The sequence below is a fragment of the Ambystoma mexicanum genome, chromosome 4q (genome assembly GCF_040938575.1).
Source record: "Ambystoma mexicanum isolate Mex_15411 chromosome 4q, UKY_AmexF1_1, whole genome shotgun sequence".
Classification (NCBI taxonomy): Eukaryota; Metazoa; Chordata; class Amphibia; order Caudata; family Ambystomatidae; genus Ambystoma; species Ambystoma mexicanum.
In genome coordinates, this window is record NC_090928.1 from 1,132,601,906 (window position 1) to 1,132,628,386 (window position 26,481).

At 47.0% G+C, this 26,481-nt stretch overlaps 1 protein-coding gene across 3 annotated transcripts in view; it reads right to left on the minus strand.

Annotated features, from left to right (window-relative positions):
* Window positions 1–26,481, minus strand: part of TOGARAM2 (TOG array regulator of axonemal microtubules 2) — a 717,735-nt gene that overhangs the window by 108,656 nt on the left and 582,598 nt on the right. For all 3 annotated transcript variants that reach the window (XM_069608717.1, XM_069608718.1, XM_069608716.1), the window contains exon 14: window positions 24,710–24,868. In XM_069608717.1, coding sequence (XP_069464818.1) covers window positions 24,710–24,868 — 159 coding nt within the window. The remainder of the gene's footprint in view (window positions 1–24,709; window positions 24,869–26,481) is intronic.

The window sequence follows — 26,481 nt, forward strand, 5'->3', positions numbered from 1 at the left end:
ACCTGGAACCTGCAGCGAAGGTTCTCAAAAGAATAACACCCACCAGTGAAAACAACTGTTCTGCAGTCTGGATCCTGGAGCGAAGGTTCTCCAAAGAATCACACCCACCAGCGAAAACAACTGTTCTGCAGCCTGGATCCTGGAGCAAAGGTTCTCCAAAGAGTCACACCCACCAGCGAAAACAACTGTTCTGCAGTCTGGATCCTGGAGCAAAGGTTTTTAAAAGAATCACACCCACCAGCGAACGCAGTGAGAGCAAGAGAACATTTGCACTGCAGCTTGGTATGGTATGGTATATTTAAAAAGCGCAAGATAAGGCCCAAGGGCATCCAGGCGCTAGTGGGAGGTTAACCGGTGGACAAGAGAGCCACAACAAGAATAAATTAGTTTTTAGCGCTTTGCAAAACTGAAGGTGATCGTCAATCTCAGGCAAAAAGTGGGGAAGAGCATTCCACAAAGTGTGGGCAAGAACCGAGAAAGAGCGTCCAACGGACCAAGCTCTGAGGTAGGGGGCGGGATATTACATTTTGTGACGCTGAGCATAGGCACCTGCTGTGACGATAACATTCTAGTTTGGCTTGCAGCTAGGATGCACCTATATTGTGAATTACCCAATGAGCAATACACAGGGTTTTCAATTCAATTCGGAGTTTCACAGGCAGCCAATGGAGCAGCCGCAACATGGACTGAGAAGAAGTGAGTCTCGGTGCATCTAGAGGCAGTCGAGCTGCCGAATTTGGCTGAATTTGTAGACGCAGGATCTGATTGGCCGGCTGCCTAAGATAAATACCATTACAGTAATTAACAATCCCATAATGGAAGATGTAACTTACTTTGCCTAGCATTCCTTAGGCAGGAAAGGGAGAATATTTTGAAGGACTTTTAGTTTTAAAAGCACATTGAAGACATCTGAGTTTCTCTTAACCCAGATGCCACATGTTTCATGCCCAGGCTTTTCACTGAGTTGCTGGGGGCCCAGCAGGGGCTCAGAGAGTCGGGCCAATATTCAGCGATCCACAAAGTATTAACATTAGGAGGGCCGACCACCAGGACCTCTGTGTTTTACACATTTAGCCTGGAACATGCAAAAAGGGTTTCCAGTAGAGTAACAACCACCAGTGAAGATTGTGAGAGCACACACGCAGCCACACAGTGTCTTGAAGCCTAGAATGATGGTTCCCAAGGATGTCATAGGCAGAAGTGAACATTGCAAGAGCCACCACGCTGCATCCTGAGTGCACAGCAACCACCAGTGAAGATTGTGAGAGCACACAAGCAGCCACACTGTGTCCTGAAGCCTAGAGTGATGGTTCCCAAGGATGTCATAGACAGAAGTGAACATTGCAAGAGCAACCAGGCTGCACCCTGAGTGCACAGCAACCACCAGTGAAGATTGTGAGAGCACACAAGTAGCCACACAGTGTCCTGAAGCCGAGAATGATGGTTCCCAAGGATGTCATAGACAGAAGTGAACATTGTAAGAGGAACCACGCTGCATCCTGAGTGCACAGCAACCACCAGTGAAGATTGTGAGAGCACACAAGCAGCCACACTGTGTCCTGAAGCCTAGAGTGATGGTTCCCAAGGATGTCATAGGCAGAAGTGAACATTGCAAGAGCCACCACGCTGCATCCTGAGTGCACAGCAACCACCAGTGAAGATTGTGAGAGCACACAAGCAGCCACACAGTGTCCTGAAGCCTAGAGTGATGGTTCCCAAGGATGTCATAGGCAGAAGTGAACATTGCAAGAGCCACCACGCTGCATCCTGAGTGCACAGCAACCACCAGTGAAGATTGTGAGAGCACACAAGCAGGCACTCTGTGTCCTGATGCCTAGAGTGATGGTTCCCAAGGATGTCATAGGCAGAAGTGAACATTGCAAGAGCCACCACGCTGCATCCTGAGTGCACAGCAACCACCAGCGAAGATTGTGAGAGCACACAAGCAGCCACACAGTGTCCTGAAGCCTAGAGTGATGGTTCCCAAGGATGTCATAGGCAGAAGTGAACATTGCAAGAGCCACCACGCTGCATCCCGACGGCACAGCAACCACCAGTGAAGATTGTGAGAGCACACAAGCAGCCACTCTGTGTCCTGATGCCTAGAGTGATGGTTCACAGTGATGTCATAGGCAGAAGTGAACATTGCAAGAGCCACCACGCTGCATCCTGAGTGCACAGCAACCACCAGTGAAGATTGTGCGAGCACACAAGCAGCCACACAGTGTCCTGAAGCCTAGAGTGATGGTTCCCAAGGATGTCATAGGCAGAAGTGAACATTGCAAGAGCCACCACGCTGCATCCTGAGTGCACAGCAACCACCAGTGAAGATTGTGAGAGCACACAAGCAGCCACACAGTGTCCTGAAGCCTAGCGTGATGGTTCCAAAGGATGTCATAGGCAGAAGTGAACATTGCAAGAGCCACCACGCTGCATCCCGACGGCACAGCAACCACCAGTGAAGATTGTGAGAGCACACAAGCAGCCACTCTGTGTCCTGATGCCTAGAGTGATGGTTCCCAAGGATGTCATAGGCAGAAGTGAACATTGCAAGAGCCACCACGCTGCATCCTGAGTGCACAGCAACCACCAGTGAAGATTGTGAGAGCACACAAGCAGCCACACAGTGTCCTGAAGCCTAGAGTGATGGTTCCCAAGGATGTCATAGGCAGAAGTGAAGATTGCAAGAGGAACCACACTGCACCCTGAGTGCACAGCAACCACCAGTGAAGATTGCGAGAGCACACAAGCAGCCACACAGTGTCCTGAAGCCTAGAGTGATGGTTCCCAAGGATGTCATAGGCAGAAGTGAAGATTGCAAGAGGAACCACACTGCACCCTGAGTGCACAGCAACCACCAGTGAAGATTGCGAGAGCACGATAGCTACAACACTGCACCCTGGAACCTGGAGAGATGGTTCCCAAGCATGCAACAATCAGCAGTTAACATTCTGAGAGCAAGCAAGCAAGCAACCACGCGTCACCCTAATAACTGGAGCAATGGTTTACAAAGATGCAGTAGAGGTGGCTATTGTGAGGAAAAGAGAAATCCAGACTGCAATCTAGAACCTGAAGGGACGGTTCCCACCTACTGATATATACAATGACATGGAACAAATACACTTTAAAGGCATTTAAGGGGATTCGCAATTCCTTATTATTTCTATGAATATGCCACGCCATGTTTGGTGATAATGACTTTTCCATCTGGGAAGCTCGTGGCCATGGACAATTTGGGAAGCCTTATTTTAAAAGATGACCACGGTCGATACACGCAGTGGTCACTCTATATTCTTAATGCCACCAAGGGAGTATGTACACTCTATGGGCATAACACAATCTGGGTCAGGTGCAGTGCCTCAGCCATAGGCAGCCATAGGCAGATGCTCACTTCACTATTAGGTGGAGATGAACGACAGGTGGGGGGGGGTTGTGGTGTCTAGGTGGAAGTTTGGTGTGGAAGGTAGAAAAAGTGGAGGGGGACTTGGTGAATGTTTCGATTTCCGAGGGGAGGGAGGGAGGGATGAAATGCGGATTGGAGAAATCTCTCTCCCTCTCTCTCTCACACAGTATCTTTTTCTCTACTTTGCCTTCTACATCCTCACACAGCACTTCCCCATTGCTCCCTCTACTCTCCTCCAACACTAACTCCTTTCACCCCCTACACTACCTCCTTTCACCCTCCACACTCACTCTCACATAAACCCTCGCAATTAGAGCTACACTCTTTTTTATTGTTTTTATTCATTTAAAATGTAACTTTACACACATTATTCAAAACAATACATATAATACCAAAATAAGCCATTAAAACCTTATATAACATACATTGATTGTATAAATTAGTTACATTCTTCAATTTCATTTCATTTATCTTATTCCCCTGTTGGGTATAAATGCAAGCGAAACCGCAAGAACTGATAGCGGTACTGAGAGCTAGGAGATTTAAATAAATAAGTAGATGAGACCAGTTCCTGAATGGGCTTTTTCCCAACAGCACAATCAAGGTTATAGAGGAAATCCCATGTGTGTGCTTTCTTAGTCAGATAGTTTTTAATATTTATGATATCAGCATCCCAGTCTACTTTCATGTCCATCTTAGAGATGATGTCGGTATTTGCTTTAAAGAAACAGTGAAGTGCTCTATACTGGGTTAGAGTCTATGGCCTCACGTATGAGCCTGTGTATTGGGGTATCCATTATTCAGAAAATGTTGATATACAACATTGTGATGATGCAGATGAATACGTCATTACCACCTTCTGCCCTGGCCCCGTCCCATTACCGCAAGGTCAAGAGAAGTTACACAAGGAGGCAGCCTTACCACCCCATGAACCTAGGGGTGGTTGACAATATGAGTTAAACTGAGCTCCATGAAACAGTATGCTTAACCAAATTGAATATGCATGCAATCTGCCATAAAGAAGTAGTAAGGTTGTGCAACACAAGTAAGGACTAAAAGTAGTCTGTAGAATGCACAAATAGTGTGGGTATAAATAGTGCAATACAGTATAAAAGGACAGGAGGTTCCTGTGTACCAAGAAAGGGACTCACTACACCGATAGGGCAGTTGGATACTAGGTAAATAAGGTGCTGAATGCATGGGCAGGGAGACCATCGTATGGCAGACATACAGAATGAATAGACGTGGCATTAGGTCACCAATATGGAAACAGGGAGACAAAAGTGCAGCCATTTTCCTAATGCAAAGGCTGCAGCAGGTCTCAGAATTAGCAAGGCCTCACAACCCAAGATGCTGAATTTACAAAAATACATGTATTCTAGAAACTCGTGCAGAGCCCAGACAGTAGCTCAAGGCCAGAGCCAAAGTCAGAAACAAGAAAGGGAGAAATAGATTAATGGAACACAGGCACAAGACAGCGGTTTCCAGGACGGGAAGCAGTAGACTCCCAAGTTAATCAATTTTAATATGAGCACAAGCACCCATTGATGTCCAGGTGCATGAAATCAGTAAAGCCAAAAGACTTTATGGAAGTAATTGACTAGCGCCCCAAGTGGTTGCAAAGAAGACAACATGCACATCAGAATTAGCTAAAACCTTAATAAATCAAAGGAAATCCATTCTCAAACATGGTACCCTAACACATGATCCAGACATGAATCACACTGGCTATTCATTATGAGCCAAACCCAGATAAGACACATGCAGAAATCCCTCAATAAACACACACAGACACCAGATGGTACACAAGGCCAGGTACAAAGGAAAGGGAAGGCCTCATCACCTTGTGATGAGCAGGGGTATTCTTTAATTGGAAGTATGGCAGACTACGGAATTCTCTTCCCCTACTTATGTCTCTCTCATATCTTGACGCCTGTCAAAATGTCCAAGGTTGGTAAGCTAGGTGCCAACCAATGAAAAGTCCCCTTGCGGCACCGCCTATGATGGATAAGGCCAACCAATTAGCTGCCCCAGTAATGATGTATTAGAAGTGGTATGTATGGTGGAATGAGTCTAGGCAGAGCCATCAGATAGGCACAGACCAATAAGGTAACTAACCCCTATGCATCCTATATGTAGTTTGAGCTACTACCCAACCCAACTTCCCAGTAGGTTTTGTAAACTGATAGGGCAATGTGACATCATGGCTGACCTAGTTTTGGTCCAAAACTTGCTTGCAATTGTTAAATATTGGGAGCTATGAGAAGGAGATGCTTGTTTGCTTATCATTGTTCGAATAAAGCTGGGTTTTGACATGCACCTGAGTCCTCCATCATTGAGTATTATTCTGATTAATTGTGTAATCTTGTATGCACCTTTACACAATGCACTTATTTATGGCAGCCATAGTGCTCAATGTGATACTTCCAAGCTCCAAATGAATGAATTCAACTGGCATTGATTTATGCCTAAAAGGTATTGCCAGATTTTCCCCATCCAATCTTTTAAGACAAGAATTGTTAGTGTCCATGCAGACTTCATATATATATTAAATAATTGGCACAATGTTCTGCTTGTACAGTAATAACAAACCTTGAAGCTATATTCTCCTTATATGGTTACATAGTTCTTTATCATAGTGATTTTGGACAACATTTTAGTGGACGATTTTCTCTAAATGAGTCCACATTCGACAATGTAGAAAGGAATACACCTAAATAGTTAAAGGTACTCACATGCTTTACACTTGGATATGAGACTATGAGATGTTCCCAATCACAACATATCCCACTACTCAAATAAATAACCTTATTTATAGTATATAGATGCCATTTTACAGAATGTAGTTGTTAACGTGCCATCATATTTGAGGGACACAATGCACCCATTACAGCAATTGGAGTATGTTGAATGGTCAGAAGATTTTCAGTTTATGACCCTGAATGTCAAAGCATTATATACTTGAATATGGCATGAATTTGCTGTAGAGGCCCGTGATTACACATATGCAAATGAATCGGCTTCATATTTGATGCACTTAGTAATGCTAAAAGAGATATTACACTTTACTCTGACCAATAATGTCTTTATATTCAACAGCAATCTGTATAAACAAACCAGGGGGGTAGCAATGGGGCTAATTACGCACCATCATTAGCCAACCTATTTATGGGCTACTATGAGAGTCAATATGTACATGGAGAAAGTATCTTTTCCCCTCGCATAAAAATGTGGGTATGTTACATAGATGACGTTTTTATGATTTGGGAGGGGAATGAGAATGTAGTGAAGGAATTTGTATTATATCTAAATACTAACGTGTTTGGAATTGAATTTACATGTGCTTCACACGCGTCCGAAATTGATTTCTTAGATGTTAATTTATTTGTGAAAGATGCCAACATTCTATGTAGAACATTTAGAAAACCAACACTGGCTAATTCAATTTTATCAGTGGCTAGTTAACACAAGACAAGTACGATTAAGAACATTCCAATAGGAGAGTCCATTAGGGCAAGAAGAAACTGTAGTGACTTATCAGAGTATGTACAAGAGTGCAAAATATTGAGAACGAGATTTTTACAGAGAGGTTATAAAGAAAATAATCTGTCAATGGCAGAGGAAGGGAAGAAAAATATTGAGAAGTGAATTGCTAAAACCCAAAATAAGAGGTAAAACGGATGATAGAAATGTGGTGAGAATGATTATGAGATACACAAGGGATAGCCATAGTTTATATAAGATAGTTCAAAAACATTGGCACATTTTGACTTTGGATTCAAACCTCATAGAATATATTGGGAGAGGTCTCACATTTGTATACACAAGAGCACCAACTGTAAGATACACATTTAGCCCATCATTTCTGAATCTGGTGAAGGCACAAAAACATGGTTGTGTAGAGGAGCAGTTACATGCCTCTGCAGGAAATACTGCCCCCTTCCTCCTATATGTTGGAAGCCTGAGATTGTGCCATGCTTAACACCAGCTGTTGTGACCATACCACAGCAAGTATTCGAAAGAAGGTACCCACTGAGCTGCATCCCTGAAAAGACAATACTCTGGTGGAGGAACTCCCTGAAGGACTAGGAAAAGGAACAAAAAGAGGAGCTGGTGATGTCACGAAGGACGAGTGTGACGCCCTGAGGATACTGTCTGAAGAGAATGCATGGATCTTACAGAAACTGATGACAAAGTTAAGAATCGAGTAAACTTTCATATGCGAAAAGAAGATTGCACGTGTGTGAAGCACTGCAGAAAATGCAAGCCGTTCAATAACTGTACAGATTCTGTAACGCAAATAGATTAAGTAATCTTAGAAGCTGGTTATATGTAGTGAATAGACTGTAGGCGAAGCCGCCATTGTATAGAAATTGGACATCAGTGTCATGTATTTAGTAAGCCAGGACCCATGGAGAGAAAAGGCGAGAACTGTGTCACAGCAAAAATAAGATGAGATCGTGGAAACAAATGGATGTATCAAAGCTGAAGCAGCCAAGGTCGGTTATCAATTCTTGAAGGCAGTGAACGTGCAAAACTGAATCATCCCTTGTTAAGGTGCAAAGAAAGAACACCAAGTGTTACAAGTTTTATTCATTTAAGACATTTAAATGCCGCAAAATGAACCAAATTGTGGTCTCCTGTCACGTGAGCCAAGGATGGAAATAGAGTTGAGCGTGGAGTTCTAGAACAATGATAGTGAACGCCTGTACTCCCATATAGTCCCACAGGCAAGGATACTTTGCAAGGCCAAGTTCAAAGACAATCTGCATGGCAGAAGGCATGAGTGATGAGAGATGTTGGGCTAATTGGGTGGGGAGGTAAAGTCAAGTCCACCTCCTGGCACCTGGGTCTCAGTTTACGGGCTGCTAAAGGAACCGAATGTTCCAGACATGGCACAAGTGTACCAACCAAATATAGAGGGCCGTATAACGAAATGCCTTATAATTTGAAGACCAATAATTAACTGTGTACTTAATAGTGTTGAAGATGACATGTTTTAGAGGTGGGCATACGTTGTCCACCTGACAGTAGATAGCCAATCACAATCCCAGCCCTTATAGAAAGTATATTTAGATATTCCCCTTGAACGTATCACAATCCCTCATAGGTTTTTCTTATTTGTCACGTAGTATGATTTCACGTCTGATGTATTTTTGGCATATAAGGATGTTTTTAAGAGAAATGCACTGAGAGCTTGAGCGAACGTCCATTGATGTCCGTTGTAACTCCATGTTTTAGATAATTGTTAATAAAACAGCAACCTTTGCCATCTTCCTGAGTTGGTTTGATTATTTGGTGTCTGAGTTTTTCTGCATCCCCATCCATTGCATGCACAATGGCCAAAGAGCCATATGCTCAGTTGAATAGAAATCTGTCAGGTTTTCTCAGATGCGGTACATGCAGGATGTGCCAATATGGAAGTGAAATGAAGAAAATCAAAATCAACGTGAGTTAACCCTTTAAAATCAGGGATTTTATTAATTGTCAGTCAAAGAATGTAGTGTTTGGTATCCTTTGTCATTGTGGGCTTGTGCATATCGGAAGCACTATTCGCGAGTTGCGAGTAAGAATTCGGGAACACTTTGCTCTAATGAATGACGATCGAAGACAACCTCTTTCAACACACTGGCAAGAAAACCATCAGCTAGAAGACAAATCAGGAATAAGATTTTTGGGACTCATCTTGTATGACCTAATCCACATGCAGGAGATAGAGAAAGAACACCAAGACGGATTGAAGCAAGAATGACCTGTACATTTCGGACAATTGAAAAGGGTCTAAATACAGATACTGAAATGGGGGTATTTCTATGATTCCGAGACAAGTGTCACATGAAAGTCCTACATGAGAAGAATGAATCTGTGTAATCTGGTACAACATTTTGAATGAACATAAACAGGCCCTGAAACAAGAATTACTTTGTCAGAAAGGAACAAGTAAATACATGGGAAGGGGGGTAGGTGTAAACCCTGGAGTCACGTCAGAGCGGAAGAGAGTCCCAGAAGCACATTTTTATAGTTTGAGAGTAAAGGAATATGCTAAATATTGATGAAACCGAAATGAGGATAAAATGATTTGGAGCAATATTTAGAAGAAATGGAAACAGATATCGTTCTTCGGCTGTCAAGCCATCACAAAATGAGAAATACTATATGGAAATCAGGTTTGGTCCTACCCAAAAAAGGGGCAGTTCAACCTGAACTGCTTGGTCACATCCCTTCTGCACAAGACCACAAGCATCCACAAACATGTATCGGTCATGTTGGGCCACATCAGTGAGCCACATCTTTGCCTGCAAAGTTCGGGCTGGACTGCCCCTTTTGAGGTGGTGATGGAACCAAGCCTGATTTGCATATGGTCTTTCCCCTTCTGTAATGGCTTGGCGGGCTAAAGAACGATGGTCTGGAGGGGTGCCCAGAGCAGTGCCAGAGGTTAGGATAAATTCCAAACCTTCCAGCCATCACCTCTTTTGTTTTGCATAAGTCACCCCGAATGGGACGGGTATGCCAAGACGTGGGTCCCGAGCCTGCTGGGCATAGGGACCACTGATGACACCCAATAAGGACGAAACATGTCTGGGGATGCGTATGGTCTTGTGTAGAAGGGATAGGACCTAGCAGTTCGGGCTGAACTGCTGCCTTTTGGGATGGGACCAAACCTGATTTGTATATGGTCTCTCCCCTTCTGTAATGGCTTGGCAGCCTGAAGAACGATGGTCTGGTGGGTTGCCAAAAGCAATGCCAGAGGTTAGGATTAATTCCAAACCTTCCAGCCATTACCTCTTTTGTTTTGCATAAGTTATTGAATGAAGGAACAGGCAATTCTAGAAAAAGAATACAGAATTCTAAAAAGTCCTAACAATTAAAGTGGTGAAAAATGGAAAATGACTTTAAATATCACCACGATCAGATGCCGCAAATTAGCCTCCAGATAAGAATATATGCGCTCGCATTAACGCGCAATGTTTATCTATGCAAAACACTTTGTGACATCAAATGCCCAACATATGACATCCCATAGTGTATTTAAAAGGACATTTCAAAAATGGCAGCTGTTTACAAACACACGGAACGCAGCAAGGAGAACCCACTGAAGAGCACTGGACCTAAAAAGCCCAGTCTACTTTAAGTACCTGCACACTTGGATATTATGAATCTATATTTGAAAGCATTAGTGATAATCTTTACCAAGGAATAAGAGACTCAGGGGCCGATTCATGGAACAAACGTGCGCCGAAAATCTTCGCGCAAGCAGGCGCAAGCAGGCGCAAGCAGGCGCAAGCGGAAAAAAACAGCGTGCGATTCATGGAAGTCCCTGCGCGTGTTTACCTCGGGATGTGCGCCAAACCCGTGCATGGCGCACACGTCACTGCAACATCCCGAAAGACGTGTGCGACGCGCACAGTGAAAGCGCACAACCTCTGCGCATACACTAGAAAGTGGGCGGAACACGGGGCGTAATGCGCGGAATGGGGAACAACTCGCGAAAACAAGGGCGTAACTGGGGATGTACTGCAGGGAAGCAGACGGAACGCCCACACGCACCCGAACCACACGTATTCATGGAATCGAATAGGGCAAAGCCACGCACAGCGAAAGACACGCACAAGCCGAAACACATCCGCCACACGAAGACAGGCGGTAGCGTCCCTGCGCATTACAAAAGTGGCAACATACAGCAATCGTGCGAGCGGGGCACGTGTATTTCGGGGTTGCGTGGGAAGTCACACACGCGATTGAGCGGGGTACGTGTATTCCGGGGTTTCAGGGGAAGTAACACACGCGATCTGGCCTGGGGGAGCGGGCTACGTGTATATCGGGGGTTCGCGTGAAGTTATGCACGCGATCGGGCCTGGGGGAGCGGGCTACGTGTATTTCAGGGGTTCGCGTGAACTTTTTCACGCGATCGGGCCTGGGGGTGCGGGGCACGTGTATTTCAGGGGTTCGCGTGAACTTTTTCACGCGATTGGGCCTGTGCGAGCGGGGCACGTGTATTTCAGGGGTTTGCGTGAACTTTTTCACGCGATCGGGCCTGGGGGAGCGGGCTACGTGTATTTCAGGGGTTCGCGTGAAGTTTCTCACGCGATCGGGCCTGGGGGAGCGGGCTACGTGTATTTCAGGGGTTCGCGTGAACTTTTTCACGCGATCGGGCCTGGGGGAGCGGGCTATGTGTATTTCAGGGGTTCGCGTGAACTTTTTCACGCGATCGGGCCTGGGGGAGCGGGCTACGTGTATTTCAGGGGTTCGCGTGAACTTTCTCACGCGATCGGGCCTGGGGGAGCGGGCTACGTGTATTTCAGGGGTTCGCCTGAACTTTTTCACGCGATCGGGCCTGGGGGAGAGGGCTACGTGTATTTCAGGGGTTCGCCTGAACTTTTTCACGCGATCGGGCCTGGGGGAGCGGGCTACGTGTATTTCAGGGGTTCTCGTGAACTTTTCCACGCGATCGGGCCTGGGGGAGCGGGCTACGTGTATTTCAGGGGTTCGCGTGAACTTTTTCACGCGATCGGGCCTGGGGGAGCGGGCTACGTGTATTTCAGGGGTTCGCGTGAACTTTTTCACGCGATCGGGCCTGGGGGAGCGGGCTACGTGTATTTCAGGGGTTCGCGTGAAGTTTCTCACGCGATCGGGCCTGGGGGAGCGGGCTACGTGTATTTCAGGGGTTCGCCTGAACTTTTTCACGCGATCGGGCCTGGGGGAGCGGGGTACCACTCACCGTCTGCCTTGCGTGTAGAAGAACGCGTAGCCAACACCCGCTGTGAAGTAATAGCGTGTGAACCCCAACGGATGGAAAACACACGCACCGCACGAAAAGCACGTACAGAACATAAAGGCACGCAGGATCTCCAAGCCCTGCCAGGGTAACGCCCGTGCGCAAAACGTCACAGACGCGCTTACGCTGTAAGGGCCTTTGGTCCAATGAAATCGCGTACGCGTGCTGACGCGCTTACGCGCTAAGGGCCTTTCCTCGATTTTCACGCTGACGTGCAGGATTTTCACGTGCCAAATCACTCCGTATCAAGCTGGCCACGCGAAAACACACGGAAGACCACACTCCTGCCCAGAAGGCCGAATTACTGCCCCCCAGTGCCCCGAGCAGCCTCCCACGTGCCATCTGCTGCTGCCTGCCTGCTGCCACCGTGCCCTGCCATTTGGTGCCTGCACATCAGCCATCTGCAGGTGTCCAGTTGCTGTGTCCACCCCTGCTGGAACAGAAGACTCCCGACTCGGATAACATCGCTCCACAGCCCAGCCCCAGGACCCAGTTGCCCACCCACTCCTGCCCCTGGGGTTGCCATGTCGGGCACATCCACATCTGGCACCAGTGGCAACCCCTGGCCAGAGGGGCAGAGGGGCACCAGCTTCACTGCCACCGAAGTTGGTGTCCTGGTGGAGCAAGTCCTGGGGCAGTATGATGCCCTCTTCGGATCGTCCCGCGCCAACAAGAAAGGACGGGAGAGGATCTGGGCCGACTGTGTGGTTGCCATCAACGCGGAGGGGATGGCAACCCGCACCATCCAGAAGGTCAAGAAGCGCTGGGAAGACTTGATGTCCAGGACCCTCATAAAGGCCCGGCGCCTCGTGGAGGGGGGCCGGGGCCGCATGAGTTCCATCCAGATGAGGGTCCTGGAACGCGTACACCCAGCGCTCCACGCCCAGGTCCTTGAGAGGGAGACCCGTCTGGAGTTGAGCGGTAAGTGGCCAAGCATTGCTGTGTGAGACAGGGCATGTTGCAGTGTGCTGGTTGTCTGATACCTGCCTGTATGTGTGACATAGGCCATGTACGCATGTATGTGTGCAGGGACATCATGGTAATGCATGTGCGATCAGCAATGTGTGAACCGCACGGTCGTTGCATGTGTTTAAATGCGACATGGGGAGCCCTATGCAGATTGTACACATGAGAGCATGGCAGTCTCTGTACCTGGACATGGGTGGGGGTGAGGGATGGGTGCTGATGCCAGGTACATATATGGTATCCATGTCTGTGTGCCTGACCTGCGTGTCTGTGACTTGTGAATGCCATGGATGCATGACACATGTCTGTGACAATGTACAGATTCACTGATGCAGCTTAGTCATCCTTGTATCCACTGTGATTGGGGTGTACGGGGCCAGATGGATGTGACTGAGGTGAAGTGTGTGCATGTGATAGGCATGACCCATGATGCATATGAGTAGCATTACATTGTATGTTTCGAGAGTCCATTAGACATGTATGGAAATGTCCATGGCATGCACCATGACTGTCACTGTGTGTGTTTTGCCTGGACTGACACATGTGTTGTGGGGGGACATGATGGAAGTGTACTTTGACAGTGGCACTCATCTGCTATTGCTTCCTGTCTAGGGGACCATTGTACAGTACCCTGATGCTTGTGTTCTATGTCTCCCTCTACGCAGCGGCTAGTGAAGAAGAGGGCGGAGACGGCGCTGTGGAGCAAGGCGGCGGGGATGCCCCCACGGCTGCAGCGGAAGGGGTGGGTGAGCCCCCACAGGGGCCTGCTACGGCGGAAGACGGTGAGGAGCCATCCAGGTTGGTGGTTTCCACAGAGGAGGAGGAGGCCGCCACTGAGGCGCACATGGGGCCTGGTGGGGGCATCCCTGCTGGTGCAAGTGGTGCAGTCCAGGGGCAGGGGCAGGAGGCAGCACAGGTCACCGTGGAGGGGCCTGTGCATGTCGCTGTCCCTGACCCTGTGGGTGCACCACCATGCACCAGCAGGGATGCCCCGTCCCAGGCCCGTCCGCAGGTAGAGGGGATGTCCATGTCATCTGACTCCCCTCCACCTGCGGACGAGGGGACCCCTGGCCGTATGGAGAAGGTCCTGATTGGGGTCGCGATGCGCACGGCTGTGATTCGTGATGCCGTGCGTGCTTCCCAGGAGGAGCACGCACGTCATCACGAAGAGCACCGTGCCGACGTGGCCCAATTGGGATCGTCCATGTTTGGGGGTTTCCTGCATGTGTCGGCCAATCTGGCGGCCCTCTCCTCCTCTGTGGAGACTATACGCCAGTCGTTCTCCTTGCCGTCTTCCGGCCCAGATGCCACCAGGGCCCCCTGTGGACCTGCCCTGACCAATGCAGCCAGCTCGGTGGGGATCCCATCCCTGCCACAGTCGGGAGTCAGAGGACCAGCAGGGGTGGACACACCGGCAACTGGACCCCAGCAGATGGAGGATGTGACGGCATCATCGGGCAGGGCACGTGCACGACGGCGTCGGTGGTTTCCATCAGCCTGGATGCCGTCGTGCTGGCACAGGCAGTTGCGTCGGAGGCAGCAGCAGGCTCAACGTGGGAGGCATCATGGCTCGGGGCCATCAACATCAGGGGTGCAGGCATCGGCCGGAGGGCAGGAGAACCCTGGAATGGGAGTGGCTTCCGTGTGGGAGCGTTTGTGCCAGCAGATAGGTGCGGAGCGGCAGCGGGCAGAGGAGGAACGGCTCACAATGGTCAGGGCGGAGGACTCCATGCGGAGGGCGCTGAGGCGGGCTGAGTGCCTCGAGGGTCTTCGCAGGGAGTTGGAGCTGGACACTGCATTATCCCTGCGGGACCTCGGGGCCAGGGAACATGCCCGCCTCCAAGCCATTGAACGGGAGTTCGATGATGCCCTGGCCCATGACAACAACCAGTGAGCCGTCGGACTAGCCCGCTGCCTTTGTATATAGTTATATAGTTAGTGGTAGGTTTCCTTTAAATTGTTATTTTTTTATTTGGTTGCGATTGGACAATGCGCCACTTTTTTGTATATAGTTCAGTTTTTAGTTAGTTGACATAGTTAGGTTTCATTTGGTTGGGCTCATGGACCCGGGATTGTCTTGTAAATAGTTCTTCTATGGATTTTTTGATTTTTTGGATTTTTTTCATGGACATTCATCTTCTTTTTGTTGTTTTGTTTTGTGGTTTTTCTCATTTCATTTCCATTCTAGTTGATTTACAATACATTTTTATTTTCATCCTTCAATGTGTCGTATCATCTCATTACTTTTATGCATGTCATGTTGGGTGTTTTAACATTCACTTGCAGCCATTGTGTGTGACAGACATGTGTTCATTTGCATTATTTACATTGGGTGTGTAACATGTAATTGCCTTTGATATGTGGGTGGATGTGATAGTTGGTTGGGCCTTTTGGCAGGGGAGGATGGCCATTACGGACATGATTGGGGATTGTTGGGACCCAGGTGCAGGGGGGCATGGATGGGACATGGGCGAGGGCCTGGTGGAGGGTGCCCAACAGTGCTGGGGGGTGGGGGTGGTGGGGGACATGAGTTGGACATGGGTGGGGGCCTGCTGGCAGGTGCCCCACAGTGCTGGGGGCTGGGGGTGCAAGGGGAAATGAGTTGGACATGGGTGGGGGCCTGCTGGCAGGTGCCCCACAGTGCTGGGGGTGGGGGTGCAAGGGGAAATGAGTTGGACATGGGTGGGGGCCTGCTGGCAGGTGCCCCACAGTGCTGGGGGGTGTGGGTGGTGGGGGACATGAGTTGGACATGGGTGGGGGCCTGCTGGCAGGTGCCCCACAGTGCTGGGGGGTGGGGGTGCAAGGGGACATGAGTTGGTGTTCATTAGTTCAAGGAGACATGTGCCTTTGCTGGGGGGCATGCCCATGTTGGGTGGGCTGCCTGCGGGACATGACCAGGGATGCAGGGTAGTCCCCTGTGGTGTGGGCTGCCTGCAGGGGCCGTGGAGGGTGTACAGGGAACACCTGGGAGGACCCACACTGTCAAATCACATGTAGGACTCCCCGGCACCCCTGAAATACACGTACCCTGCTGAAATCGCGTGTAAAACTTTCCGCGCACCCCTGGTATACACGCACACGCTCCCCCAGGCCATTCGCGTGTGGAACTTCCCGCGCACCCCTGGTATACACGCACACGCTCCCCCAGGCCATTCGCGTGTGGAACTTCCCGCGCACCCCTGAAATACACGCGCCCAGGCCAATCGCGTGTGGAACTTCACGCCCACCCCGAAATACACGTACCCTGCTGATATCGCGTGTGGAACTTCACGCGCACCCCGAAATACACGTACCCTGATGGAATCGCGTGTGGAACTTCCCGCGCACCCCTGAAATACACGCGCCCAGGCCAATCGCGTGTGGAACTTCACGCGCACCCCGAAATACACGTACCCTGCTGATATCTCGTGTGGAACTTCACGCGCACCCCGAAATACACGTACCCTGATGGAATTGCGTGTGGAACTTCCCGCGCACCCCTGAAATACACGCGCCCAGGCCAATCGCGTGTGGAACTTCCCGCGCACCCCTGAAATACACGCGCCCAGGCCAATCGCGTGTGGAACTTCCCGCGCACCCCTGAAATACACGCGCCCAGGCCAATCGCGTGTGGAACTTCCCGCGCACCCCTGAAATACACACGCCCAGGCCATTCGCGTGTGGAACTTCCCGCGCACCCCTGGAATACACGCGCCCAGACCAATCGCGTGTGGAACTTCCCGCGCACCCCTGAAATACACGCGCCCAGGCCATTCGCGTGTGGAACTTCCCGCGCACCCCTGGAATACACGCGCCCAGGCTATTCGCGTTTGGAACTTCCCGCGCACCCCTGAAATACACGCGCCCAGGCTATTCGCGTGTGGAACTTCCCGCGCACCCCTGAAATACACGCGCCCAGGCCATTCGCGTGTGGAACTTCCCGCGCACCCCTGAAATACACGCGCCCAGGCTATTCGCGTGTGGAACTTCCCGCGCACCCCTGGAATACACGCGCCCAGGCTATTCGCGTGTGGAACTTCCCGCGCACCCCTGAAATACACGCGCCCAGGCTATTCGCGTGTGGAACTTCCCGCGCACCCCTGAAATACACGCGCCCAGGCTATTCGCGTGTGGAACTTCCCGCGCACCCCTGAAATACACGCGCCCAGGCCATTCGCGTGTGGAACTTCACGCGCACCCTGAAATACACGTACCCTGCTGATATCGCGTGTGGAACTTCACGCGCACCCCGAAATACACGTACCCTGATGGAATCGCGTGTGGAACTTCCCGCGCACCCCTGAAATACGCGTACCCTGCTCGCACGGGGCAAATCGCGTGAGGTACTTCCCGCGCACCCCAGTGATACACGTAGCCCGCTTGCTGTGCTGGTACAGGGTTAGCGCAGCCCTTTGCGCTGGATTGGGTATGTTGATGGCTTTTCCCTGCGCGGGAGGCGTTCTTGGGGGCGTAACTGGCGCTGCTGCAGGGTCGCTGCGCCACTGTGCGCCACGGCTGGTTTTGGTGGCTGGAATCCATGAATACGCTGTGCGCGGAAATGGATTTCAGCGCACGCGGCTGGCGCAGGGATTCGCACGCGCACACTGTGCGCCAGCCGCGTGCGCCACTTGTGCGCTGAATTCTATGAATTACCCCCTAAATATATTTATTGGTTTGTTTTTAAAAACTAATGAGACTACAGATGGAACTCACTTATTTGATGATACCGTCCATCCATGTTACAAAAAAGCTTCCAAGGAAAATTGAATGTCAGGACAGGCAATGCAGTCCATTGTGAGTATCTATACTTTTGGTTATTTTTAATCCATGCTTGAAAATAAGAGTTAAGGACTTTAGTAATGAATAAAAGACTACAATGTATTTTTGGGCTTTTTCTTTGATTTAAAAGGACAACAATTAGAATTGACTTGCGGGATGGTACCGACCATCCTTTTTTGAAATAGTGCACCTAAGGAGAATTTAATTTGAGGCCAATAATTATGAGGTATGTGAGAAGGAGGATTATATCAACAGCTGTTGAGTTATTAAAAATATCAGCATAAGATAATTGATGTTTCCAATGCAGAACCAGATGAAATTAGAACACTAACCAAAAGGTAGTGGTGACAATGACCTTGGTGTCTGAAGGAATTGAAAAAGTGGTCAATATGTTAGGCCACTGATGCTATGTTATTAAGTAGAATCCTATTTGGGAAACTAACTGGGAGAAATGTAAACACTTGATAAGGTGTAGAAATATACCCCGTGGTGGTGATCGGATGGGTTGCACCCAGCAATAAGGAACAAGGGTGTCATTGACTTGGGACGAGAGGGGCGATACTCACAGAATCACAGATTGTTTAATGCATGGTGGAGTTTAAAGGACTTGGAACTCGGTACATGGAGTTGAAATTTAAGAGGTGATGCACAATGAGAATTAGTGAATATACAATGCTGAGTGATAGTTTGGAGATGTAGTAGAGTAATGTCTAATGTGGCTGTCTTTTCTTTCTCCCCTTATCGCTTCCTTTTTACCCCTCCCCAAATTTCCTTTGTTTTTTGCCTATGGTATTGGAATCAATGATAATTATGTTGTGTTATGATTATACATTATATGCGGTTTTATTTACGAATTGGTTATGTGATCATACAGCCCTGAGGAAGACCTGGCTAAAGGTTGAAACACGTGTTGAATATTGAATTAAATATTGTGTGTGTGATCAGACATATCAGTTCTGTGATCATTGGATCAAATTGAAGATATTTGGGTGTGGCGCAGGTGGCTGGTTGGGGAATCATACATTTAGTTTTCCCTATGTTACCCATCAGGCCTAATGCATTAGAATAGCAAATAACCACTTCTAACAATATTTTCAAACCAATCAAGGTATGGTCCATGACAACCAGATCATCCACGTAGCTTACACTGCATATATGTCTCCTGCATATTTTTGGAGGGAAATTATTGATGTTACTAAGAACCTTACAAACATTGGCTATCTAGAGATTAAACAGGGTTGGTGCAAGCACACAACCCTGCTTCAATCCTCTGTTGGTAAGCATATATCGGCTGATATTACCGTCATTGTCTAGTTTCACGGACACCATAGTTATGCTATACAATTGCACAATGAGTTCAAGTATTTCAGTGGGAAACCCCAGGTTATACAACTTTCTCCACAAAACACCTCTATTTCCATTATCAAAAACCACAATACAGTCAATATAGGTGGCATATAACGGTGGTGCTCTCGGTTGTTTCTGCCTAGTAAGTGTTTCCAACATTAGTATATTTTGAGTCGTACTGTTTTACCGCTCATACAACCTGTTTGTAAAGGGTCATATATTTTGTTCTGCTGCGCCCATTTATTAATTTATTTAAACAGAATACCACCAAAGACCTTGCTCGATATGTCCAAAAGTGACAGTAATCTATAATTACTGGGGTCCGCACGGTTGTGTCTTTTGAAAACTGGCACTAAGATAGAGAGTTTCCAGGAATCAGGTATTTTATGTCTCACTGTGATTTTAGCAAAGTATAAAAAACTCTTTAATTTGCATATTCGATTGTAGATATCGTTTGCATCAAATTTATCAGATACAAGTTTATCACTTTCCTCAGGGCAAATTGTTTCAACAATGGTTTCTATGGTGAAGTGAACAGACTATATGGGCGCACCATGTATGCTCATTGATAACGTTAGCAGGAACATGTCAATTATTCCTTAAGCTTTTTTTTATCAGACTCCAGAATTTCTTGGAGTCGTTGGTGGCCAATGTGTATATCATAATTTGCCATCTCGCCCAATTCATGGACATTTTATGATGTTGTAACCAATTGTTGTAATGCACTTTTATTCTATGCACTTTAATTCTCTGTGTCTCACTCATGGTGCCCTTGTGTTTTATAATACACCTAATTTCACTTTCCATCCGCCTTTTCCTGTTAGCTATAATGGGGTCATGCATGGCACCATCTTTCTGGACCACAAATGTATCTCCCACTATTCCAAAGTTATTAGTTTGGTCACTTATCCAATTAGCCAATGCATCAATTTCCCTATCCATCAAATCACTTAAGATGTTCTCAATGAAAAGTTCCATATATAAATTTATTCTTAGGATGTTTCTTTTTGTCAATGATATCCTATTACCATGACTATTTGTTTCCACCTTACCTACATGCTGCTTTTGGTCTATTAAGAATTAACCTTCTACCAACGGTAGTGTGGTCACTAAAATTGGTATCCATATGAAGGACCCCATCATACTGATAGGAAAAAGTAATCCAGTACTGACGTGTGTTTTCCTGACTGCAAGGTATGCTACCCTGGACATCCTCACCAATATGCCCATTAAACATACACAAGCAGTTACTTTCTATAAATTTCAAGCATTTTGTACCCTGCCGATTACTATTTGATTTGTTCCATTTTACAGATGGCAATACCTGAGGTATCAAATCAATAAATATCGCATCCTCACATGTCTCGCCACAATAAGCATTTAAATCACAGCCCACCGAAAGCATCAGGTCCCCCAAGTCATCACAATAATGGACAATCACATCATCAATATCACCCTTGATTTTGGGAGTGCGGCGACCACCCGGGGGTCATAGATATTAAAGAGTAATATATTTTTATTCGGATCAGTGGTGATGCAGACAGCCTTAATACAAGGACTGGGGTGTTGTGCTCTGACTTCAATACTCTGAAAGGAACATACAAGCTCTATTAATAATCCACCATAAACGTGGGCCAAATAAAAATTGTTAGCAGCTCTATTATACATTTTGTAGTCGTCAAAATAGATGTCACCCATGAGCCATGTTTCCTGACTTAGACATATATCATATTTAGTTCAAATACATGCTGCATCATCATTCAAAACAAATGCCTGTGTCCTCTACTGTTCCACATGAGGATGGATATTATATTATGTATATGGCTAGGGTCATCCCTTGTTGCTCGATTGTAGCGTTCCTGGAAGCCAACCCTACTCCCCGTATCACAGTGATCCAACAGCTGACTATCAGTCTTCTTATGACACTACCACCTTGATTGCAAGTTATCCTTAGTTTCTGTGGTGCCTGTGTGTTCTGTTTGGGGATGTCCTCCTCAAAGCTCATGTTATAACCTAATCTCAAAACATCAGTAGCTTGTGCCATAGTAAAGTTTGATATATGTGGTGTTCTACAATGGACAATAGCATGGTCTCCCACTATCTCAACCCTTCAATAGCTACAGAGCAAATACCTCTTAAAGTAGGTATCATGTGTGATAGGTTCAAGATCGGGAATCTATTTAGCATGGGGCCATCCTTAGAGTGGAATAAGTAAACACGGTTTGCCCGTGGCATTCCAGGGAGACGTCCGCTCCATTTTGGTTTGAGATGCGGTTACTTTTCGCAGTTATGTTAGGAATGTCATCATCTTCTATATCCTCTCCATTAGCCCTCAGTGTTGTATCTCCATCTTGATGTTCTAACATGGGGGAGCATGCGTACCGGCAATGTTGCAGGTTTGTGAATCCAACAGTCTACTGTGGATTTGGATCGTTGTGCGCAATTGCTCCAATTATTGTTGTTTTTCTTCTTCTTTCTTCTCCCTTTAGTCTGCAGATTATTCATGTCGTCATTCGCTTTCTTTCCTTCCAGCTTGGAACAGTTTTCTGTTTTCACAAGGTAGACACCATTATGCTTGATTTTCGTTTTCTTTCTCCTCCCACACAGTTTCTTTATGGCTTTATTATGTGAATTGAATGTGTTGTATTTTGTTGTATTTTGCCTTCCGATCCTGGTTTCCAAGACTCTCTTCTCTTTTGTGTGAATGATGAGATATAAGCATTAGGTGATAGCAACTGCTTTCTTCCTGAGGCGGAGTGTTGTTAATGATACACTCTGTATCCTCGTTAGTAGCAGCGGCAAATGTTGTACCTAATCATTCCAACTCCTTCGCAGCTGCATTAGTTACAATTGGCCCACGTTTCTTTGCCATAGAACCGTCGGAATGGTAGGAGGGATTGGGCATGAGATTTTTATCCGCAACATAAATGACATTCTCATAATCAGTGATTTTATTAGTTGCACCAATTAGCAAATGCAGCATGTTCTCAATCCTAATAATTGTTTCATGCTGTGCTTTCTGAATGCTGCACATTTCACAAGTAACATCAATTCAACTTTTCCACACCAGGCTTCCCTGAAAGCCACTAGAAAAATCTTTGCCTGAAGTACTTATAGGTGTAGATGACTATAAGCTACCTCCAGTGCCTTCCCCGTTACAAAAGTGCGTAGCCTCTCATGTCGTGTCTCATTAAGTGCCAGGTCGATTGCATCATTGGGCTCCAGGTTCAAAACAGCGGGCGCGGTCTTACTCTGCCTATAAGACTGGCACTCTGTTGGAGGCTATAGTATAATTCTAGCGATGTGCTATTGTCTACCTCGCCCTCGGGATTATTGCTGGGGGAACAGCCGCCATCTCATTGTGCCAGGTCTTATCTTTCTTAGTGTGAGAGGCAAAGTAATCAGTTATTTTGTCTTTGTGCTTACATGGGTGGTCAGTCACTTTGTCAATGCTCACAGTCCTGGGGGGATTGATGATATTGTTTGCCTAAGCGGGCTCTTTCCCCTGTCTCGGGTTACTTTGTAGATTGTGAACCATGTCAATTCCTAACCGCAGCTATCACGACTCAGGGACAAACTCACATAACAAAAAGTAACTGTAGAAGGTAGTGGTAGGAAGTGGTAGGGAGCCGACCTACTCCCTTAGGCTTCCGACAAGCCGATTTCTGACTGCAGTTGTCAGCGCACTTTTCTCTATGCACGGGTGGGAGGAGCTATGCCACACTTTGGGGGAAATGCTGGGAAAACACTGACCATGTGCCACTGCACTAACCAGGAGAAGGAAGCAGCCTGAAGATTGCACTTGTCACTGTACTTTTCTCCATACGGGCATCTGTTGAATATATCCAAATCCAGGAAGCAGGTGAGAGGAGCTGCGCCACACCTCGGGGAAAACGCCTACCAAGTGCCACAGCATGAACCAGCAGAAGTAAGCAGCCTACTGCCTGCACTTGTCAGCACGCTTTTCTCTGCTACACTCTTTGTACCTGGTACCACTTTCTCTCATTGCAATACTGCACCTGCCCCGCTATCCAATTCCTCCACAGACTCTACCGCACATCATTCCACTTTCTGTCCTTTGCCTGGTCGTTAGTCCACCTCCACACCTCCTGACCTCACTCGTATACTTTTCACTATGTCTTGCTTCTGCTTGTCTTTTATAATAATCACTTCCTGTTTTAGCTCTTCCTCCCTCCCCATTGGGTCCGTGTGATGTCTTCTCCCTTGGGAAATATCATATTACACAGCTGCATAAGCCCCCAATAACCCACCCCAGTTTTGTTTCACAGCAATTAGAACGGACTCTGTTGGATAATGGATTCAGTGTTCCTCCCGCAATGAGCTTTGGTCATGTTTCTTTTGACTCAAACTGGTGTGTTAGAATCTGTCTGGAACCTTTGGGCTTTAGCCAGTGGTCTGCTGGTCTCTCCCAGTACTGCATGGTATGATGATCCTTGTAATTCTGAAATAAAGCAAAAAGAACTCGGGCCTTGGGTGATTGACAGTGTTACCAGAATCAACAATCAAGGCACATATAGGGGGATCAGGGACTGGGACCCTTCCTCTGGAGTAGGGTCGGCTCTGGTATACACCCTGGTTGGCCACCTACCCCAGTTCAGGACGGATCCCTTTCCCATCTGACAGGGTGAAGTCCCTGATCCTGCTACATTACCTTGATGAATAAAGGGTAGAGGGTCCAACACAATGGAAACATATTAAGGATTGCAATCACAGAGAAGAAAAACACAATTGAAAATGACTTATGAATATTTAAGTGAAACAGAAGAAAACACATTATACACTTGTTTAGATAACGGACTCATCGATAACCTTTGATAGCAGGAGGGGTGGTGAGTAGAACATGTTATTTCCTACCCTTACTTTGGTGTTTTTGTGCTTTGGCTCCTTCATAGCCCCTACAATCTGAGAATGTGAAGGCACTTTACAAATGAATGGACACAGGCACGTGCTAGATCCTTACACCATGTGATTGCTTATAGGAATGTTAGCGGGCCAGGCCAGCTGGGGCAAGGAGTGACTAATCACAAGTGCAACCATACAATTTCGATTTTGCAGAACGATGGGCACCATAACTGCTCTCCACATTGCACATGCTTGCTTTGGCAGAGCAGTACAGGTGGCGTGTGATTCTATGCCATTGTCACACTGCCAAGGACTATTACAGAAGTAGATGGGACTTTAATCCTACAAAATATAAAAACATTATTTTTTTTGTGTCCCCACATATGAATTACTGCTCTATTGTGCATGGTATAACTTACTGGAAAGCATTCTTTTATTTGATGAAAATGTTACCCGGGTAAAGTCAACTATACTTGCTTAAGTGAAGATTGACTATTGTTCTGGAGCCTAATATCAGCAGTGGGTGCACCAGGCACAGGCAACAGGTGATAGAAATAGTATACAACAATGAGGCCCATTAGACTCAAAGGCACTACCTGGTGTCCTGATGCACATCCTGGGCCAGCTTCACAATGGTTCGCATCAGCAGTTCTGTGTTGTCCTTACTGCCTGAGAGGAGCCGGTCTGCCCCCAGAAGTTCTACCACGCTTAGCAGATGTTCCCCGGTGCACTTTCGAACTGAGCTGTTGCGATGGCTACAGAAAAGAAATCAAACAAAATCCTCTGAACAAAACCATATACAAATACTCTGATCAAGGGAAACAAGAAGTCATGTTGTTTCAAAGTGGCATGTGTTCTGGCTGGATGTACATCTAGAATTGTAGCACTCTAGGCATCAATGAGAGGGGGCTTTCCAGTAATAGGGTTCCAAGTGACACTATTGACAAGGAGAGCGAAGTTCAGAGGGTAAAGAATGAGCCACGTGGGTAAAGAAAAAGATGGCTCCTCACACGTATCACCACGCCACACCCACAGCAAAGAAAGTAAAGAAATACTTAACACCTTGAAACGTTCCCCAAGCTGCTTCAGGCTATAGATCCTTCCCCAATCCCAAATAGGCAAATGTTACACGATTTCCAATGTGTATTTTGTATTTGGTATTCGTAACGCGCACTAAACAGAATGAACCGAATAAAGGTGCAGATGAAACATATTTGAAACAGAAACACAGCTTAACACACACACAGGACCACTAGTAACTGTAAAGATAATCTATCTAAACAAGAACGTTTTCAGTGCTCTACGAAACTGGTAGAGTGATCTAAGGGTCCTCAATTCAAGTGGCAAGGAATTCCACAGTTTTGGACCAAAGACAGAGAATCTTCTATCGCCTCTTGATTTATACACTGAATGTGGTATAAATAAGAGGTGGCAATCGCTTGAACGCAGCTGTCTTACAGGTAGATATGGCTGAATCAATTCCCTCAGATATGGAGGGCCAATACCATTTACACATTTAAAAATGATACAGGCTGGCTTCAACCTTATGCGATCCTCTATAGAAAGCCAGTGCAAATCACGTCGAAATGATGACACATGGGCAGTTCTGTCCAACTTGAAAATCATCCTGACGGCTGCATTCTGTGCTTTTTGGAGTCTTTGGATTTGTTTAGATGGGATACCCAACAGTTGACTATTACAATAATCCAAATGAGCATTAGTCAATGCCCCAACCACGGAAGCATGATCCTCTTTAGGGATATATGGAAGTGACTGGCGAAGGAGACTCAGAACAAAGTGTACCACCTGAACCTTTGCTCCAACATGGCCTTCACTGCCGAGGTCATCTTGCCACATGCAACCCAGTTTTTTTACCCTGGATACAAATGTTAAGCTTTTTCCTAGGACCATTGGAATGGGCAATTTCTTCGCTGCTGTCTGCAGATGTCTAGGTCCAAACAAAATTAGTTTGTTCTTAGCTGCATTAAGTTGTAATTGTATTGTTAGTCATCCATCCGCTAACTTCATCCAGGCACTGCCCCAATCCCCTGAATGCTTCTGCAAAATTAGTAATTTGAATGAAAATTTGAGTATCGGCCGTATAAGAGTGTAAATTCAACCTGTGATGTCTCAGTATTTCCAAAAGAGGCCTAATATACAGGTTGAACAGCAAAGGCGAGATAGATGAGCCCTGAGGCACTCCACAGTTAAGCTTGATGGAATCCGTCAGGAACTCACCAAGTCTCACCTGTTGCTGATGATCCGTCAAAAAAGACCTAAACCAGGCCAGCGCAAGGTCGGAGACTCTTCCTACCTCCTGCAGTCGCTCAAGAAGGATGTGATGGTTCACTGTGTCAAAGGCCGCAGA